Source organism: Sitophilus oryzae, unplaced genomic scaffold (assembly GCF_002938485.1).
Source record: "Sitophilus oryzae breed Bouriz unplaced genomic scaffold, Soryzae_2.0 scaffold_1745_pilon_pilon, whole genome shotgun sequence".
NCBI lineage: Eukaryota > Metazoa > Arthropoda > Insecta > Coleoptera > Curculionidae > Sitophilus > Sitophilus oryzae.
The window spans coordinates 1730781-1751702 of NW_022146441.1; the positions used below are offsets into that span (position 1 = coordinate 1730781).

The 20922-nt window shown below is 32.8% G+C and overlaps 1 protein-coding gene across 2 annotated transcripts in view; it reads right to left on the reverse strand.

Annotated features, from left to right (window-relative positions):
• LOC115882039 overlaps nucleotides 1-20639 on the reverse strand; it is a 30052-nt gene extending 9413 nt beyond the window's left edge. The window contains exons 1-5 of one of the 2 annotated variants that reach the window (XM_030899859.1): nucleotides 20408-20639; nucleotides 12869-12948; nucleotides 12391-12654; nucleotides 12128-12284; nucleotides 6309-6640 (exon numbers count right to left, since the gene is read on the reverse strand). In XM_030899859.1, the coding sequence (XP_030755719.1) occupies nucleotides 6309-6640; nucleotides 12128-12284; nucleotides 12391-12654; nucleotides 12869-12917 (802 nt within the window). In that variant the 5' untranslated portion in view covers nucleotides 12918-12948; nucleotides 20408-20639. Of the gene's footprint in view, nucleotides 1-558; nucleotides 1122-6308; nucleotides 6641-12127; nucleotides 12285-12390; nucleotides 12655-12868; nucleotides 12949-20407 lie in introns of those variants that run through there. The other variant, XM_030899860.1, reaches the window with a different exon arrangement.
• Between the last annotated feature and the right edge of the window lie 283 nt (nucleotides 20640-20922).

The window sequence follows — 20922 nt, forward strand, 5'->3', positions numbered from 1 at the left end:
TCAAGATATTTAGAATGGAAATGGTCAATACATGATATTATTGACAAAAAATAAACAGGTTATGTCATTGACGACAGGTATTACTGATATCAAAGTAAAATTTCTCATGTCAAAAAACTCCCAGGCACCAATTTTCATCCAGATATTGACGTTAGTTCAAAAATTATTTGGAAAAAATCGAAATCAAAATGAAACTTCTACACCCTGTATCTCCGAAAATAAGCATTTTAGGACATACATTTATACGTATACATATATTTTTATCTGCAGAATATGCTGCCAAAGTTTCCGGAATACAGTTCGGACCACCCTGTATATTTGAATAGTAAAATAATAAAAACAAAACAAAGAAAAATTACACAAAATAATACAGATATAATACCTATTACAGCGACCTTTAAAAATGTAACATTTTTGCATAATTTCATAAAAAATATTATGTAACTTCCATCATTTTTCGTTATTCTTTTATAAAAAAGTTATTGCTGAACGTTAAACTAATTAATACCACAAAAAAAAAACATTAATTTTATAGTTTATTTTACTATTTCCACTTACGCAGTTGAAGATAATCCTTTTTCTACATCACTTTCTCTCTTTTGAGCACTTTTAAAACTTCTTTGTCTTGAACTTTTCCTCAAAGAACTTTTTTTCTGCACCTCTATCACATTCTCCCTATAAATTTGGGCACTTTTCCTCCTCAACTCTTGTTGATCACTTTTTAAAATTACTTCCTCCAAAGAAAACCTTCTTCTCCTCGAACATGATATTTTACCATCGTTCTCTTCGAGTTTACAATGTGAAACACACTCACCAGAGGATAGAAGACACTTGGCTTGAGATTTTAGAGGTAAGCATTCTGTAAAACTTGTATCTGAAGATTTATGTTGATTTTGAATTGAAGTTTTTGAGTTTCTTCTGCTTGGTGAGTATGAAGTTTTGGTTAAGTTGATTCTTGAGTCGAGAAGTGTGATTGAATCGTTTGACATCTTTTTGATAGTTTTTAAAAGAAGTCTCAGTAAAACTATTACAGGGATTATACAAATTATGGAGCTATAGTAATGTGAGTGGAGTACTGGACATTTTGACTGCGAACTGAATTCAAATGAAAGTGCGAGGAGTCAAAGTGCCTGGAATGCCTGGAATACACCGTTTTACTAACTCCAGTGTCGTAGAAATAACATATTCGATAATATCCAGGAATTTTTACATGAATATTTGAATGGTTTTACGTCAAACTTTGAAGGTAGCTGATTGATTTCCTTGTTTTTATTGAAATAATGATGAATAATAAATTATATATGTGTATGATCTATATTCTATTTTTGCAAGTATATACCGGGTGCGTCTCAAAAGTGGCTCACCCCTATAACTTTTATTTTTTCAGTATATAGAACTCTATCTAATCTAGATTGATTTACTTATTCAATTGTTTTCGGTCACTTCCTGTTTCACCGGAAATGACTACAACTTTTAATTTTTAAATGGCACCCTCGGTATTTTGGTACTTTATTCGATAGAAAATGACATTCTGACTAGAATCACATATTATACGTCAACTTTTGACATTTTCAAATATGGTTTATTTGAAATTGCAACATCCAGTTCATAACAACAATTTGACTCGAAATACTACCAATAAGTGTGTGGTATCAAATTATTCGTAAAAAATGCTTTTTCAAATATGCTAATGAGCCACCCTCGTTCCATTTGAAAAAAATGATTAAAAATACGATTTGGGCATTTTTTAACCGGCGAGGACAAGACATTAAAAACATTAGACGATCAAATATATCTTTTTAAGGCTCCTTGATTAAAAATTAGTGTTTTTAACACAGCTGTGACACTCTAGATTGACATTTAAAATACAATTTTGTTTTAAGCGAAAATGTCAAAAGTTGACATATGATATGACATTCTATTCAGGCTGTCATTTTCTATCGAATAAAGTAAAAAAATACCGAGGGTGCCATTTAAAAATTAAAAGTTGTAGTCATTTCCGTTGAAACAGGAAGTGGCCGAAAACAATTGAATACGTCAGTCAATTCTAATTTATGTCATATAGGTACTAACATACTAAATCTCGTTTTTTTTTTTATCTGAAATAATAAAAAAAGTTATAGGGGTGATTTCGTCGTAATATATAAAATAAAAAATATTTTTTACGTGTTTAAAGGAAAACTTTGAATGTTCCCCGACACCTTTTAAAATTAAGCTAAAAATCCTGCCTTCCGGAGATATTTTTTTCTCGGTTATTAGGTTCATTTTAACCCATAAATTCAATAGGTTAGTTTTGTTGGTTCACCCTAGCGTCCATTTTTCTCAACGCTAAATATAGCTGATGCCGGTTTATACAAAATCCTTCCTTCCTTTTTTTATTCAAGTTTCACACAAGAAAATTAAAAATTATTTATTTTTAAAAAAAATTTGATCTAAGAAATTTTGAAGCCACCGATTTCTTTCTGTATTTGCATCCGTTTTAGTGTCGTAACCATAGAGTAAAGTCGTAGCCGTCATAATATCAAAGTAATACCGTATGATCGAAAAAAAAAAACGACGTCCAGTTGGCTGGGAAATGACGATTGATGACATTTCTCATATAAATTTACATACAGGGTCGCTTTTATGTATGGAAACAGTCGATTATTAGGTAATATACAGGGTGTTTCAAAACAAATACGAAAAACTTCAGGGGGTGATTCCTTGTTCAAAATAAAGGGTGGTTTGCTTTATAAACGTTGGGTCAAAAGTCAACCATTAGGGAGATATCGCGGTACAAAGATGGCGGAAAAATAATGTTTTTATTTTTTATCTTGAAAACGAAAAGAGATAGACTAATGAAATTTTACGGAAGCATTACTGTTATGAAAACACACTTTCTGGTAATTTTTTCACTTTTTTAAAACGATTGGAAGGGGTTGAAATAAACTACTCCTATCATTCTTGTTAATGAAATTGAAAGAAAAATCTTATCAAACACATGCAAAAAAAAAATAATTTTGATAGTCTAGTTTATTTAGAAACTTTTTTATCTCTTGTGTTTTTTTGATAAAACTCACCGATTTGAAATTAAAAAATAAAATGTAAAGCATTAGATGTCAGGACAAAAAACATTTTTAGATAAAGAATCTAGTGGGCAGCTGTAATTTTTTTAGGAAAAAATCTAGTCGGCCGCTGTCACTTTTTAGGATGTTTCTAATATTGTTTTATTTGACCCTACTGCAATACGTTATTATCTAGATTATTATTATTATCATTATTATCACTAGATTCTTATCTAAAAATATGTTTAGTCCTGACATGTAATGCTTTACATTTTATTTTTTAATTTCAAATCGGTGAGTTTTATAAAAAAAATACAAGAGATAAAAAAGTTTCTAAACAAACTAAACTATCCAAATTAATTTTTATGCATGTGTTTGATAAGATTTTTCTTTAAATTTCGTTAACAAGAATGATAGGGGTAGTTTATTTCAACCCCTTCCACTCATTTTAAAAAAGTGAAAAAATTACCAGAAAGTGTGTTTTCATAACAGTTATACTTCCATAAAATTTCATTAGTCTATCTCTTTTCGTTTTCAAGATAAAAAATAAGAACATTATTTTTCCGCCATCTTTGTACCGCGATATCTCCCTAATGGTTGACTTTTGACCCAACGTTTATGAAGCAAACTACCCTTTAGTTTGAACAAGGAATTACCCCCTGAAGTTTTTCGCATTTGTTTTGAAACACCCTGTATAGGAGGTGCCGCCAAACTTTAGAAATAGTTTGGATATGGCGTTTGTCGCCTCAGCCTGAATATCTGTTGGTAATTTACTTATTTCGTTTTGAGCCATTTCTGGCTCCAATTCAATCAGCAATCGACACGAAAGAGAATTAAAAAATATTGACTCAAAACTGACAACTAAAGAGACAGCTCTATTTATTTGTCAAATTATATAGAAACCAAAGCCAACCCAGCACAATATTTTTGCTACTCGTAATAAATTCCTTGAAATAATAATTTCTGAATATTTTTTAAAACGTAACCCGCCATGGAAAAAATATTGTTTTATACACGACGAAAAAATTGCATTATCGTTTAACGAAATTAATCTTTTCGGTCGACGATAAAATACCATTTTATCGTCTTGTATAAAAAATAACTATTAATTAAATTTAAAATTGGTTTGTTGGTAAAATATTCTTCCAATGTGCGCCACTGTGTCAATATTTTTAGATCAAAGAGCCAGTAAGGTTCAATTTACGTAAGATTACTTTCCTCTGGACTCGACTGGATCTATGTGATCCCTCATTATTTATAACTGGTAAGCAATTAAGTAAACTATAAGATTTCACGCTGATTTTATCCCAATAAAACGGATTATCTATATTACAAGCCATATTAAAATCGTTTATCTTATTCCTTGTCCGTTATTTTAACGTTTTAAATACTATATTATTATAGTAAAAGATTATATTATTAAGGTTGATTCTCACTATACCTTCCCTTTCCATTCCACATCCATTCATTATCTGTTCCGTCTTTTTTATTAATTTTTTATTAATTGCAATACTATGGATTCAGGGGAGTGCCGCTCGAATGACTTATGTCATATCTTGGCAACAGAAGGTAGCTTGTGAGGATTGATACGTCTATGTCTTCTTGTACGCCTGTAGAATGTGGTGTCCCTCAGGGTTCAGTACTTGGCCCTATTTTGTTTCTAGTGTTTATCAACGACATTGCAAATCTAGACATTAGCGGTAAAATCTGCCTCTTTGCGGACGATACTAGTTTCACTTGGAGCGGCCCAAATATTACGGAACTATACTCTGTTTTTTTTCTCAGGTAAGATTTCGACAGACGATGACAGAAGAAAAGCAGATGACGTCTCATACCAATCTATTTATTTAACTAAAAAAAGTTTCTAATAATTTTTAAGTTAACTCTGGATGAGTTTAATTATAAATCCGTCATGCGTCGTCTCTTGTTGTTTTTAACCAGTTTTATTGGTTTATTTCAAAAATGACAGATCGTATTTCAATTTTATTGGTTTGACGGAACGATAAACGACAAACGGACACCGATGCGTATGAACTCGCCTTTAGATTTTTGTCATTTTTGACGCTTGTCAAAGTCTTGCCAAATTATAGGTTATAATTTTGTGTCAACTTTTGTTAAATACCCTGCGTTTTGGAAGATGATGCATTTTGATTCGTATTATTACGTGTGTTTTGTGTCTTTTGAAGTCCAGTGGAGGAAAAATCGAGTGAAAATTAACTGTAGACCCAGAGCACAGTTTATGGTTAATATTCGCTGCCCAGGCAGAAGGTCTTATACACCAATGAAGTTGCCATCGATAAAGTTTGTATACCATTTCGTCGTAGATAAGTGCATCTCGTATATGGTAGAAGGATCAAACAAAACACATACTAAAAACTGGAGTAGCTGTAAAATATCGACATCGCACGATAGGTAAATAATGGATTTTAGTACTGCAGAAAAATAATGTCAAAAGGTACCTATTGGTTTAAAAAAATTAAGATTAAAGTTAATTAATCAACCTTTAAGGTATAAAATTTGGTAAATGTTATTATTAATAAAATAGTTTGTTTTATTTATTCCTGCGGAATATTACAAATTTGTATTTGTACATAAGTTATATTGATAAATATAATCATAAATGCGGGAAGTTTCATAAAGCTTGAAAGTAAGATATAGTTCTTTTTTATATTTTTTTTTATATGTAGCGTCTTGTTCTTGTTTGTTTTGTATTAACACATACCGTTTTTTTTAAATAAAATAACTCGATTAGATTTTTTCAGTTTTATACAGTTTTTTCATAATATTTTGAAGTAATCACTTGTCCTTCAAATTTCACTGTCAGTCAAATTTTAAATATATTAATTTCCTGCTATGCGTTCCAGTTGTACCAACTTATTTCTTTGTAAAATAAAATAAACTACTTTGAAATTAAAATGACAGACACATCTATCACTGTCAAGGATCTTCTCGTTGGACAGACTTATATACAATACTATATCCAGTGACTTACGCACCATTAAATCTTGGTGCTATTCTAATCTCCTCTGCCTCAACCTATCAAAAACTAAAGTTTTGTCTTATAAAAGTACTATACAATCTTTTGTACTTAATAACACCACTATTGACGTCGTGGACTCTGTGAAATTCGTAGAACTTGTTGTAGACAACTCGTTAAAATGGGACTTGCACATCGAAGATTTATCAAAGAAACTAAGCGCTGTCTGTTTTGCGCTGCCTGCTGTTTCTAAGGAAGAAATAGTTTATAAGGAATGACTTTCTTACCGAGTTCGTCTATGATAGGCGCCATCCTGAGCGTGATCCCGACCAGCATCAGGCACATGAACATTAGGAGGCAAGCGGTGGCCACGATGGTCCATTTGGCCCTGGGGGGCAGCTCGTCGTCGTTAAGCACTTTGAAACTTTCGTTGTCCCTGGCCAGGGTGTCCACCAGGTGGGGGTTGAGGGCCAGCCGCTGCTTCAGCCGCCGTTTCCTACGTCTGCGCCGCTTTTTTCGCGCTCTGCGCATCTCTTCGCGGGCTATGATGGCATCTGTTTCTATGTCGCCGTAGCCGTCCATCTTGATCGATATGTACTCGTCGCTAAGTTGCATTGATCTGTGAAATTAAAAATAAATTATCCATATGAAGATCCATAAATACCCACACCGGAAAAGTCTAGGGATATTACAATTTTATCCAGCCATCGTCAGTAATTTTATTATTTGCATTTCTGATATAATAAAATTAAAATAAACAAATAGTTTACAGGACGTATTGGAAATAAAAATGCGAAATTTACCGAATTTTTCAAATATACCTTGATTTTTATTGAACTCAAAAAAATACACACGTTTTTTTTATTCTAAACTGTGAATTAAAAAAAAAAGATAAAACCATTTTTACTTAATAAAGGGTATAACCTCCTCTACTGTTCATTACAGCCCTACATCGTCTCTCCATGCTCCTCATCAGGTTGTCGATCTGTTCTTGAGGTACAGCCTGCCACGCTGCATTGGTAAGATGTAAGTGCCGGCCAGGGTAAGATGTTTAATTGATGAGCATTGATAAACTCACTTACCACCCTGGCTGTATGAGGCCGTGTATTGTCATGCATGAGAATGAAGTTCTCCCAAAATCATTGGCATATGTTAACACGACAGGCTCAAGAATTAAATCACGATATGTGATTCCTGTTAGAAACCTTTCAAGAAAAACGAGATCGGGTTTTCGGCAGATTGACCGGTTCTCTCCATACCCTAAGCCTTCTCGAATCCGGATGAATTCCAAAGCGTGACTCATCTGTGAAGAGAACATTAGCCCATTCTTCATTCGACCACTGAACATGATCTTGAGCCCACAAATATCGTACCTCTCGATTTCCTCTCGTTAAGGGTTGAGCTCTCCAGGGGCGTCTGCTTCTCAAGTTGACCACTCTTAATCTATTGCGAACAGTGTCAAGAGTAACGGTTACATTATGTGTTTCCTGGAGAATTAAACTAAGCTCTGGTGCTGTAAGAGTCGGTCGGCGTCGAGCATTTAATTGTAAAAAATGATCTTGCTGAGGGGTAGTAATGCGATGTCGCCCTATGTGCCTTTCAGCAACATCACCACTTTCACGGTAGCGTGCACTTAATCGCGATATTACACTTTGCGTTGTATTTAATGCTCTAGCTACGTCGATTTGGCGCATTCGAGCTTCGAGCATACCCATGGCCCTTAGCATTTCGTCTCTGTTAAGATGTCTACGCTCCATAATGTGGTTGTTTATTCAAAACATTTATTTTTAACTTTAATAAAATGATATCTGCAGAACAAAGGCACGAAGGATTTTAACAAATAATATACGTACAGTAGAAAAGTACATACCTTTGGCAATCTTCAACATAATTTGGCTTTGGAATAAAATGTATAAGCACTTGTAAATATTTTGTTTTCGTATGATCTCTGCCTTGCTGAGCAGAAAACGACCAAATTTGGTTGATAAAAATGTATCGAAATACAAAGAATATTCATGCATTTTTATATCAATTGGAATGTCTACTATTTATTCTTACAGTACACATTTTTTGGCTTATTTCTAACCAAACGCTTTTGTCCCGCTAAATTTATCTTCCAACGCACTGTCCGCTCGTCCGTCAAGTGCAAAAATAACTGTCACTGCTGTCACTATCTAAAATCTTTAGCGCCAACTTCAACTCGGTCATCAGATGACGTAAAAAAACTGACAGTGCAGAAAGATAGGAATCGAACTATCCTTATCTCTATAGTATCCTTGGGTACAACTGACAATTATAATATAATTATGTATAAACAAATTTAAATATTACAAAAACTATTAATTTTAGGTATTTAACATTATATATAAAAAAGTTATAGAATTTTACGCAGAATCTAAAAATAAAATAAAAAATAGGGTGTTGCATTTAAAAAAACATATGTTATATCCGCCACACATTTTTGAAAGACCCTGTATACTCTATAATAATTTTAACCTTTCCTATAATTTTTGTATTTAACATTTTTTTGTAAACTTCGAAACAAATGAGATAATGGACTTTACTCTATCGTTGACTCACCCTGTACAGCGTAATAGAATCTTAAGTACTTCAGTTTTCTGGCAAACATAATGGTCTTTTTTAATTGTTTTTAAAGCTCTTAGAAAAACAGTAAATCTTACCAAAATATTCTGAAAGTCTCAGTTTTTGTAGGAAATTTTATGTACTTTTAGGTAACGTAAAAATATTTGTGCGTGACTACTGTTGTTTTGTGATAAAATCAATTTTGTGAACCTTTGTCTAGGAGAGATTTTTAATGATGGTTAAAACTTGTTGTCTGTGTCTAGTACCGGTACTCGTATGGCCACAATGTTCTGTATTATCATGTTCTACGTACTTCAATTGGTAAATAACAGTATTTTTATTAAAATCGGTGACTTGTCCAAAATTGCCAATTTTTATGACTTTTTCATGATCGTTTTTGGCCTTTTTTTAATTTGTTTTAAGGCTCCTTTATACAAACAGAGAGACTATATATCTTTGTTTTTATAGGAAAGTGTAATATTAAAGGGCAAACTTTGAATATATATTTTTATTACAGAGACAAATACAATTGTCTCCGAGGACTACTCTATCTCCAAAGTTTATCCAGTTTTGTTTAGTCTAATATTTCTTTTTATTTTACTGATCGTGAAAAACAGAAATAACTTTCCATAAAGTTTTTTTATTCCGAGATAATATAGTTTGAAAAATATTTGCATTTCTCCATTTTCACCTACGATACTACCATACGATCGAAAAAAAAACGGCGTCACAGACAGCTGGGGAATGACAATCGATGATAATTTTGGAGAGGTTAAGTCCTAGACGTCATTATTTGGCTCCTACTCCGCCTTTTTTAATGGCCCTTACTGCCAGTTGGCCTTGAGAATGTTGTAATTTATTTATATTTTGAGTAAAAATGACTTTTAAATGTGTACCTTAAAATTCGAGAAAAAAAAAATTTTTAGAAATAGATTATTAAATTTTTCCATAATTAATGTTAATTTTTGTTTCAATTTTTAGTTAATGACGTATAGACATTGACCAGAGAGAACACTAATAACTAAAGTGAGAGAGACCGATCAACGTTAATTTTTGAAGACTGTGTTGGTGGCGCGGCCTTTGGCTAGACGCCAAAGGCCGACGTCTAACCCGAACTATGAGCGCATTATCGATATAGTAGGTTGCATTCATACCTATATACTGGCGCCAAAAATTTAAAATTTGTATATTTGAACCGAATCTTAATCTTTCAAGTTTATAATAAGAAATCTTCGTAGTTTTTTTTTAGATTATTTTGTTGACAACGAAAATTTATTATTAGACTTTAAAGCATTAAAACCTATAAATAAAATACTGTGTAGGAACATAATAATTTATTTAACTCCATACTCCTTGCCATACTCCAACTCAAGGCTGCAATCTTCAGTATCTTTTTTATCTAACTTGATTGGGAGTGAACAGAGCACGTTTGGGAGCTCGCATAGAGTATCAGTAGTTATCCCGTAGGTATTTAATGTTTTTGATAGTCTTTATTCTATAACAAGAACCTAGCAGTTAAAGAAAATAATTTGTATTACTGGAAATAATACCAGGTAAAATACCTAGTCGTTCCATAGGTATCAGAAAAGAATGTGATGTTTTAAATTAAAAAAAATAAATTAGCAATGTACGATTATTATGTGCCCTCACTATTACTATTAGGTATATTAAAATAATTACCGAGATAAAGCTTACCTTTAAAGGAAACGTTTTGTCTGGGTCTCAACCACAAAACAAAAATTACAAAAATGCCGAATAATCGTGGAATCTGAAATAATCAATTATGACAATAATCTTCTCTTCTGACCAGGGGGGTGACAGTAAACCGGAAAATTGAAAACAGTTGTGGCGCGGTTCTACCCAGGCAGAAAGCATGACCTTCTAGACTGTCCTAGACAAAAATCCTGAATATTTCTATATGATTTCTGTCAATTTCTGCTACGGAACATTTTTATGCACGTCGGCGTCCTGTTCTTTTGTCTTTTGTCTGTGTGTCAGCGGCAGCTCCCGAGGCCTCTGGCAAGGTCGGGCGCCATTTTAATTTTTGCCGTTTAGATTTGATTGGAAGTTTGTTTCTGATATTTCGGCTGAAATTTATAAGTACAAAGATGTTTTTTGATATAAAGTTCCTTGTTAACACTTTAATAAAGTATATATGATATTAATTACATGAAGAAAATGATGAAATCGACGTTTCTGCGTGTAGCAGGTATGGGCCATATTATAGGTAAAAATAGGTAATATATTAACGGTTTTTATATTTATTGGGATATTCTTTGCCAAGGATTTTTCCGTATCTCTACTTTAAAGACTGATCGGTGATTTTGAGCAATTGAAAGCAAGTTATACAAGGTAAATTATGATTATTGAACTATTATTAGCCTACATTAATTTTCTACAAGATGAACAGAAATGCGTAATTACATATCACATAGGTACCTATTATGTATTTTCATAGCAATAATGCTATAAATCTATGTATGTAGATTATTTTTAAAATACAAATGAGGTATTAGATGTATATGTATCATATTTTTTATTCATTTTATTTTCATTCAAGTCCTGTTTGATTTAATTCACAAAAGTCTTATGTAGGTACCTATATTTATGTTTTTTACATATTTTTTTTTGATTCCAGGTTTTGTGTGGGTTCCGGTTGCCTTTTCCTGCTTCCAGTTATTTAGTTTTATGCCCGTGAAGCTGTGAAAACATTTATTTATCTTCAAGTTTCTGTTAGTCAATGCACTGTTACTTTACTAATTCACTTTAACACAGCATCTCTGATATTATTTAAATATTTGATATTGATACAGTAGTTTATTGGTTTATAGCTCTTTAATTGTGTTGATTTGCATATTTACATTGTTCTAAATTCCAAATAAATATTTTTGAGTAATTTTGTTGTATTATTTACTACTAGAAAGAGTAAAAAGTATATTAACCCTCAATAAAACCTCCTGAACAGCCCGCCATTAAAAACCGGAAACGGAAATAAATTTCATAAAATTGAAATTGTCATGTCTATGTCATGTCAAATGTCCCAGCCGCCATATCTGAAAATTAGTTACCCAGGCAGCCACGCTGTTTCCATAATTTAACATTGACTTGACACTTCTTCTTGTATTTATTATTTTATGCTTCTGACAAGCTAAAAGAACAGGCACATTCAGTCAAAAACAATTTATTACTCCGATTTGCTCCGATTATCAACAGATTTTAGTTATCTCCTTCTAGAACTAAGAAATAGAAAAAGCTACTGACAATCTAATTAATCCTGTCAAATGTTTAACTTTGAAAGTTGAAAACCTCCTTTTTTGACCGCCTAAACGCTATGCGCGTCTGGGATGCGCGGCGACAAAATAAACTTGTCTTCGAAATGCCCTATTCCACAAGCCCTCTCACTTTAGTTATTAGTTTCTCTCTGACATTGACTTTACTAAAATTATTATTGATTGTCATTCCCCAGCCCTTTTTGACGCCGTTTTTTTTTATCACACGGTATTATTAACCTATTATTACTTACACTGGAATATGATCTCTGTTACAGTAACACGTATGTGATTGACAGCCTGCTTCCATACAAGCTGTGCTCTTAAATTGGTAGCTATTTCCAGGATATTTACTAGCATCTTCTCCATGAAGAATTTGACTATCTGGTGATGATGTTTCTTGTCTTAAAACTACAAAAAATAAGTTTATTACAAATATAGCAAATGGACAATTACACATTGGACATAAAATGAGATACCTAGATCACACCAAGATCTGATAAATGATCATTTTTACCTTGTCGTTTGAACTGTTTGCTTCCAGGAACCGCTTTGGGCGATCTGTCTTTCTTCTCTTTACGCTTCGTGCCTTTCTTCTTCTCACCTTCAATCTTCAAAGTCGTTTTTGGCGACGCGTGACATTTGAGTTTGTTAAAAAGGTTTTTTGGACTCGACTGGAGACTTGATTTCTTTCCGTTTTCATGTTTAATCGATTCGACTTTGTTCTCCACCAGTGTGTTTAGTATGGCGTCCAATTTTAAGACTCCTATGGCAGTTGGAACTAAAAATGTGGCAGAAAGTTTCTTGTTGAACTTATAAATTGAAAAGGAGTTTATATAATAACACAAGTTATTTTAATATGAAAATTTTTATGTCTCAAAAAGTGTAAAATAAAATAGGTAGAATATTTTAGCATAATATTTTGCTGAATATGCTTAATCCGGAGTTTAACCTTTAAAATTTAAATTTGCTTAAAAGTTATGGTGTGTACTTACTGTCTTCTATGCATAGGTCTTCTGTGGACACTGCCTTGTCCAGAGGCATTTTAATTTAATTTTTCTAATTTTTGGTGGGGCTAAAAAGTAAAATAATTAGTTTGTGAAAATTTAAAGTTTTATTATTAATCATCTTACAGTTATTAACGATACAAGTTCGATACAAACATCATAATGAAACGCGTGTAAAATTAAGACATGAGGCGTTAGCCGATTTAAAATATCAGAGTTATCCTCATATAAATAAAAATTCAAAATTATCAGGTGCCCATATTAGTCGACGCCGTGGTAATCGTGCTTGTTGATTGTTTCCATTTTGACTTTGACAACTCAATTATTGATGTTCAATTTTGTGCTAAACGTTCAGTTTTAGCAAAAAGCAAAACAAAAATAATATTAGTATGGGTGATTCTGATTCTGAAAGTGTCCCTTCGGATATTAAAGGCATTGCGTAAAACATTGTCGATTCCCTACTTCCCGAAAAATCAAGACAAACGTACGAGCAAGCCTATGTAAAACTTGAAGATTGGTGTAAAGGGAAAGGAATCAAGAATAGTAGTAACGAAAAGGTTCTCCTGGCATATTTTGAACATCTTTCAAAACATAGGAAGGCTTCATCACTTTGGGGATATTATTCCATGCTACGTTCAGTTATATCAGTGAAGAAAAATACAGATATTAGTAAGTACTTACATTTAATTGCATTTCTAAAAAGAAAATGGGAAGGATTTTGGTCAAAAAAATCGAGAATTTTAAGAAAAGAAGACATAACTTGTTTTTTGTTGGAAGTCGATGATAAAACTTATTTCCTGACAAAAGTTTCATTGATAGTGGGACTTGCGGGAGCCTGCCGGCGCGGCGTCTCGAGTTGACAAATCTGCAGCTGAAAAATGTTAAAGATGAAGGACAATGCATTCATGTCATTATTCCATTTACGAAAACAAAGATATCACGAGATTTTTTTATAACGAAAGGGAATGTTGAAGGAATAAATATGGTGAAAATGGTTCGAAGATATATAGCTATGCGGCCAAGCAACACAGAGCATACTCGATTTTCTGTTGGGTACAGAAATGGAAAATGTATTAAGTAACCCGTTGGCATTAATACTTTAGGAAAAATGCCGTATAAAATAGCATTGTTCCTAAGTCTTCCAAATCCCCAACAATACACTGGACATTGTTTCCGTAGATCGTCTGCGTCGTTGCTTGCAGATTCAGGAGTGGATTTATTAACTGTTAAAAGACATGGTGGTTGGCGCTCTAACACAGTGGCAGAGAGCTATATAGAAAATTCCAAAGAAAATAAGAAAAAAGTGTCACGTAATATTTTGGGTAACATTTCTGGCAATGATGGGTCTTCAACAAGTTCAAGCACTCAGGAAATAAATTTACTTTCTAAAAATTCAACTCACCTGTCATCGTCTGGAATTAATTTAACCAATTGTACTGATATCATAATTAATGTTTACAATTAATAAACGTATTTAGGTACCTTTTTTTGCTTGTTTCTTATTTTAAAATTTACGTGTTATTATGGATTCATAATAGCACTAGTGCTATTATGAAAGCCATTATGACATCCAAATGACAATGTTAAATGTGTCATAATGACATTGTCGTAGATTAAAGTAATTTTTATATGTCCCCGAATTTGTTTTTACAAGAGGAAAAACTTCTTTATTATTAATATTTTGAGAAAAATGCATTCTCCTTAAACATTTTTGCTTGTTCTAAAATGGTTAATTCCGTTTGTTGTCCAAACCACGTATGCAGAATGCAAGAAAACCGCATACCAAAATCTCTGCTTTACGGTGAGCTTGTGGACGGTAAGAGGAGGCCGGGTGGACAACTGAAAAGATACAAGGACATTTTCCACGAAAATTTAAAGGGAATTAACATGCAGAATGAGTGGGAAAAAGCAGCTCACAATAGAACTCAATGGAGAAGGGTTGTAAACTCAGTTAACAGCGGCAACCAAAAAGTAGAGAGGCAACAAAGCAATGAGATTTTTGAATGTCCGGAGTGCGGTAGGCAGATAACATCACGTATCGGGCTTTTCAGTCACAGAAAAGCTCATGAAAGAAAACGCCTTGCGTGACCATTTTCTTTATGTGTGTCGAATACTCGTCAGCGAGCAACGGCTGTATGTATATGTATGTATGTAATTCCGTTTGTACTTTCCCAAATTTCCATACCGTTTTAGAGAAAATTAAAAAAAAAACATGACTTTGTATTATTTAATTTGCTGTTATATTTTAATGTATCTACCATTTATTTTGGGTCCATACAGCCATACAAACAACATTAGGTCTACGCAGTAGTTCTTTATTAAAATTATTTCAAATAATTATTTATTTAGTCATTAATGTTTTACAGTAATAAGTAGATACCACTAGGTAGTATCTACTTATAATAAAATCACAAAATCTGACTACTACCCATCCATGGATAAAAAAAGAAGATAGTAAAACTAGGTCGAACAACAAAAAAGCACTCTACCCAAACAAAACCCAGAATTGAGAGAAGTAGACATTGTTTATCTTCTCGAGGTAATTTAGTCCATTATTTTTTCGAGTTAGACAAATAACAAAGCATCCCTGTGTAACAATTCAGTATAAGTACTCGGGATTCTAATTAAAAGCATCTCATGTTCTTTTATACTTTTCTGACTACTGTTTTTTCATTGTCATTTTTTTGGTATCAAAAGTAGCAAAAGTATTAATTTTTATGACGTGATTGACAATAAAAAATAGCTATTTATGTAACAAGTTGCGAAATGAATGTGTTTTAAGCACTGGACGCATAATTGTCCAAAGAAGCGAAAATCGAGTTGGACAATGCGTTGAGTGCTTAAAACATTCTTTTCGCAACGAATTTCATACAAGATTTTTTGTGAAAGCGGATAATTTTTGGTGATTTTCATACTATTATTATTATTATTTATTTTTAAACATTTTTTAAAATGTTCTGGTAATCGGTTTCTAAGGCATTGTTTATGCCTTGTTAACTGACAAAGTTCTGTTAGGTTCAAACGTTGCCGTATTTCCTACAAAGTTTTGTGAAAAAATGAGTGATAATGACGAGTCTTTGGATATTCAACAAGCTGCTGAAACTGCACTATCCACGTTATTACCCGAAAAGTCGAAAAACTTATACGAGACCACCTACAACAACTTTGAAATCTGGGTCAAAGAAAAACATGTTGAGCATTTTACAGAAAAGGTATTGCTAGCCTGTTTCCTGAAGTTATCCACTACCTTAAAGCCGTCAACTCTGTGGAGTAAATATTCGATGCTCCGCATCATGATTTACCTGAACAGAAACGTAGGTAGCAAATTCACAAACCTTATTGCATTTTTATAATCCGCTCCGAGCTTCCGGATATCAGGCAAAGAAATCAAAAGTATTTACAAAACTGGAAATAGAACGCTTTATGAAAGAAGTCGATGACAAAGAATTCCTGTTAGCTAAAGTTGTCTTAATCGTTGGAGTATTTGGAGCATGTAGGAGGGAAGAAATCATGTTTTTGACCGTAGATACCATTAAAGATTGTCAGTCATTTATTAGTGTGAAGATTCCGAATACAAAAACTCATTTTCCAAGAGTGTTTATGATTACTGAGGGACCAATAGATGGTATCAATTTCTTACATGTATTTCGTAAGTACGCAAAACTTCTACCACTCAGTGTCACTTTTAGATACTACTGCCTAAAAGAATGTAATTTCGAATCTCAATTCAATTTCAATTTAGCTGTTCATGAACCCTCTTTCTCAGTTAAAAATAATATTGAATTCATTAACAAAATTAAAGATATAACCACTATAAGATTGCATGAAGGTGAAATTTTGGTCTCCTTTAATGTATCTTCGTTGTTCCCAAGTGTTCCAATTCCACATACTTTAGGCTACTTGAAGGAATTACTGAACGCAAATGGTCTCGACAACAAAACTGTGATTGAATATATTGAGCTTACATTGTTATGTATGAAACAAAATTGTTTTCAATTTAATAACAACTTTTTTGAACAGCGGGAAGGTACAACAATGGGTAATCCATTGTCTTCATTTTTGGCTAATTTATTTATGAGCAGGTTTGAAGTGGAGGCTAAGAATCAGTTTGAGTATTTTCCAAGAGTATGGTTTAGGTATGTGGATGATATTTTTGCTGTTTTTGACACACATTCAGACACCATAGATAATTTTGTTTCTAAGTTAAATAATCGTTTTCCTTCCATTAAATTTACGCGTGAAATTGAGAACAACGACAGATTACCATTTCTAGATGTATTAGTTATTAGAAATACTAATAATTGCCTGGAATTTGATATCTATAGGAAAAATACCACCACACGCAGATATATTCCTAATGAATCACATCATAGTGTTGAACATAAAATGGCTAGTTTAAATTTCTTAGTTCATAGATTACTTAGTTTTCCACTTTCCAGCGAAAGATATGAAATAGAAAGAGATTACATTAGGAGTGTGGCTGAGTGTAATGGTTATTCTCCTTCACTAGTTGATAAAATAATTAGAAAACGTAGGTATAGGTTAATGATTTCTGAAAATTCGACTTTTCAAGTGGAGAAAGATACGTCAAAATATTTTTCAATACCGTTTGATAGAGAGTTATCCCGTGGTCTAAAAGGAATTTTTAATAATGTCAATTATAAACTTGTGTATAGTGCTAATAATAAATTACAACAATTATTAGGTAATCCAAAGGATAAAACACCTCCACTGGAAAGGTCGGGTATTTATGAAATTTCTTGTAAAGATTGTAATCAGAAATATGTTGGGCAAACTAGAAGATCAATACTAACTAGATTAAAAGAACATATAGCTCAGATAAGATATGGAAGACCGGATAAATCTTGCGTTGCCGAACATATTGTTGATAAAGAACATTGTATAGATCTTAATAATTTAAAATTAATTAAACAAGTCTCAAATTACAGGCAATTAGATGCATATGAAAGCATCAGAATTAATAAATGTAAAGATAGTATGAACAGAGACAACGGTCCAATTCCTTCAAGTTCTTTGTTCCTACTACTCTAGCGACGGAAATTTAACTGTTACGCTCGGTGGGCTCTGACTCGGTTGGCTAGATTTTGCCACGCCCACTCGGTGCCCACTGAGCGAGTATATAAACGCTCAACTTGTAGATTGTATTTTAGTTTATAATCATCTGCTGATGATGCTAACATGGTTAGCGAAACGCGCGTCCAGTGTAGAAGTAAAAGTGTTTTGGTGTATTGTGGTGATTAGTGTTTTTATTTTGCTGTGTAACACCAAAGGTTCCAACCTTCAAGTGTAATATTATTAAACTGACATGAAGTGTCAAATTCAACGAGCGTAACCATACTTTCTTGATATATAATTACATACAAGGTATGACTTTTAAATCTTTTTATATTATCTCGATGAGCTAGCTAGGCACGGATCATTGGCATCATATCTTGGTCCAGAGCCAGTACTGCGAATACCCAAATATGTTGCCCGTAGTGCACTAAAACTCTGGATCAGGGAAAAGCAGAATGTCCACTGGAGAAACAGACAGAGGCACAGGCACAGCAATGCCTTTATCCAAGGAACTAGCTCTAAAACCGCAAAAGAACTGCTAATGTTTAGCAGGAATAAAGTGCGGATTACAACAGGCTTTTTGACAGGACACATGGCTGTCAAGTGTTACCTGTACAAGCTCAACCTGTATCAAGGAAGTCTTTGCTGCAGACTTTGCGATAAAGATCTTGAAACAGCGGAGTACAGGCTAGCCTAGCTGGGAAAGCTAGGCTAGAACCGGAGGAACTACGCTCCCATCTTATCAAGGACCTGCATAAGTTCAGTGCAGGGTACAGGGATAATAGAATTAGTGCAGATACAAAAAGGGGACAAGCACAATAGGCCTCACAGGCCGCAGTGTTTCCGGCAGAGGATTGGCTCCTTGTTATTGAAAAAAAAAACAACATTCTTCTATATATCCAAAAAGGATAAAGCGTAGTATAATAAAGACATTAATCAAAGAAAGATGAATATAGAAAATTTTGACGAAAATAGATTTAGCAAACAACGAATGTCAGTGATAGCTATAAATGTCGAACTATTTTTAGTATTATACGTTTTGCCATAAAAACAAAAGATTAATCGCTGTAAGATGCGATGAGCAGCTTTTGTTTGGGTTAAGATTTTCATGAAAAATACAGATAGGAAAATCTGAGTCTGTGTTATATGAGCGTAATAAAATTTTATATTTCTTTTATATCCTTTTGTTTACTGGACTTATTTCTGGACATGGATGATGTATATACATTATACATTATAGTTGTATGGGTATAATAGCAATCTGGCAATGGAAAGAAAAAAAATAGAACTATAATTTGATTCTAAGAATAAAGATATTAAAATTTATAATAAGAATGGAAAAAATATGTTGGAAGCAAAACACCTCTATAACTTTTTTACTTTTTCAAATAAAAAAACGATATTTGGTATGTCAGTATATGACATAAATCAGGATTGATTGACGTATTCAATTGTTTTCGGTCACTTCCTGTTTTACCGGAAATAACTACAAATTTTGATTTTTAAATGGCACCCTCTGTATTTTTTTACTTTATTCGATAGAAAATGACACTCTGAATAGAATATGTCAACTTTTGACATTTTCGTATATGGTTTATTTGAAATTATAACATGCGGTTCATAACGACAATTTGACTCGAACTATAAAGTGTATGGTACCAAATTATTCGTAAAAAAATGCTTTGTCTAAATAATATGCTAATGAGCCACTCTCGTTCCATTTGAAAAAATTGAGATATGATTAAAAATACGATTTGGGCATCTTTTAGCAGGCCAGGACAAGATACGAAAGACATTACACGATCAAATCTATTTTTCCAAGGTTCCTTGATTAAAAATTAGTCTTTTTAATACAGGCAATGGCACTCTAGATTGATTTTAAAATATGATTTTAAAATTCATTGCACATTTTTTAACGTACAATAGCTATTCCATTTTTTTGTTTGGTATTTTTTGAGTATTATTAACTTAAATTTTAATATCAAATAAAACTATAATTTCATATCTCCAAGCTGCATGTTTTCTATACCTCTTGCTATAGTTCTCAGCGATACAATAGAAAAAATTAGGTCATACATTATAACTTATCTACAGACTGTAATAGACAGTAATAATATTGAATTTTTCATGTTTAATTTATTTTATTTTGTTAAAACCAACAGGTAGTTTATAGAAAAGTGTTTTTTTATAAATAACTGCAAACTATCATGGAAATATGTATGTTTTAGAATAAAAAAATACGAAAAATTGTTTATTTCTTTTGTGTAGTAAATTTATTTCAGAACTTAAGTCTCCAGCTTTAATTTTTATGTTATAGGGTCATTAATTTTGGACAAAAATAATTATAGACTAAAAAATATTATTAAAAAAACAATTTTCTCCTAAATATTTATCTTCAGCACCAATTTATTTTTTCTTAATTATTAGGATAATGTTACTACAGCTACTTACAACAGGTCGTGCGTTGAGTCCCAATGTTTACTTTATTCAATTCTCCTAAACAGAAACCTCCACAACGATCACCGGAAAGTCAATTTTCTCACTAAAACTCACTGGAAAATTCCCTGTCCATGAATATTTCCTTCAGGAATGCACGTATTTTCTTGCTGCTGTAGTGTTTCACTTATCTTTGCCGTTTCCTCGCTGATTTTCCTGGACGCGAGTCCTGTCCAGGATAACGGAGGCAAAGATGCTGTTCCGAGGTTAGTTACGTTGCGTGCCGCTTCGATCTGGGGGGCGCCACTTGCGGGAAAACCTCCATTAAGAGTCCCAATCGTTGGGAAAATACGGTGGTGTTATCGCCAATAATTACGGCAAAGAAAGAAGATAATTACGGAAAACAAGGATAATTTTACTAGGAAAAAATAAGAATAGGTTAAATTATTTTGTTTCTTAATGAATTAATATAAGCTTATATCGTCTTGGTTAATTAAGATGCCACAATGCCCTCTGTCTTTTATATGTAA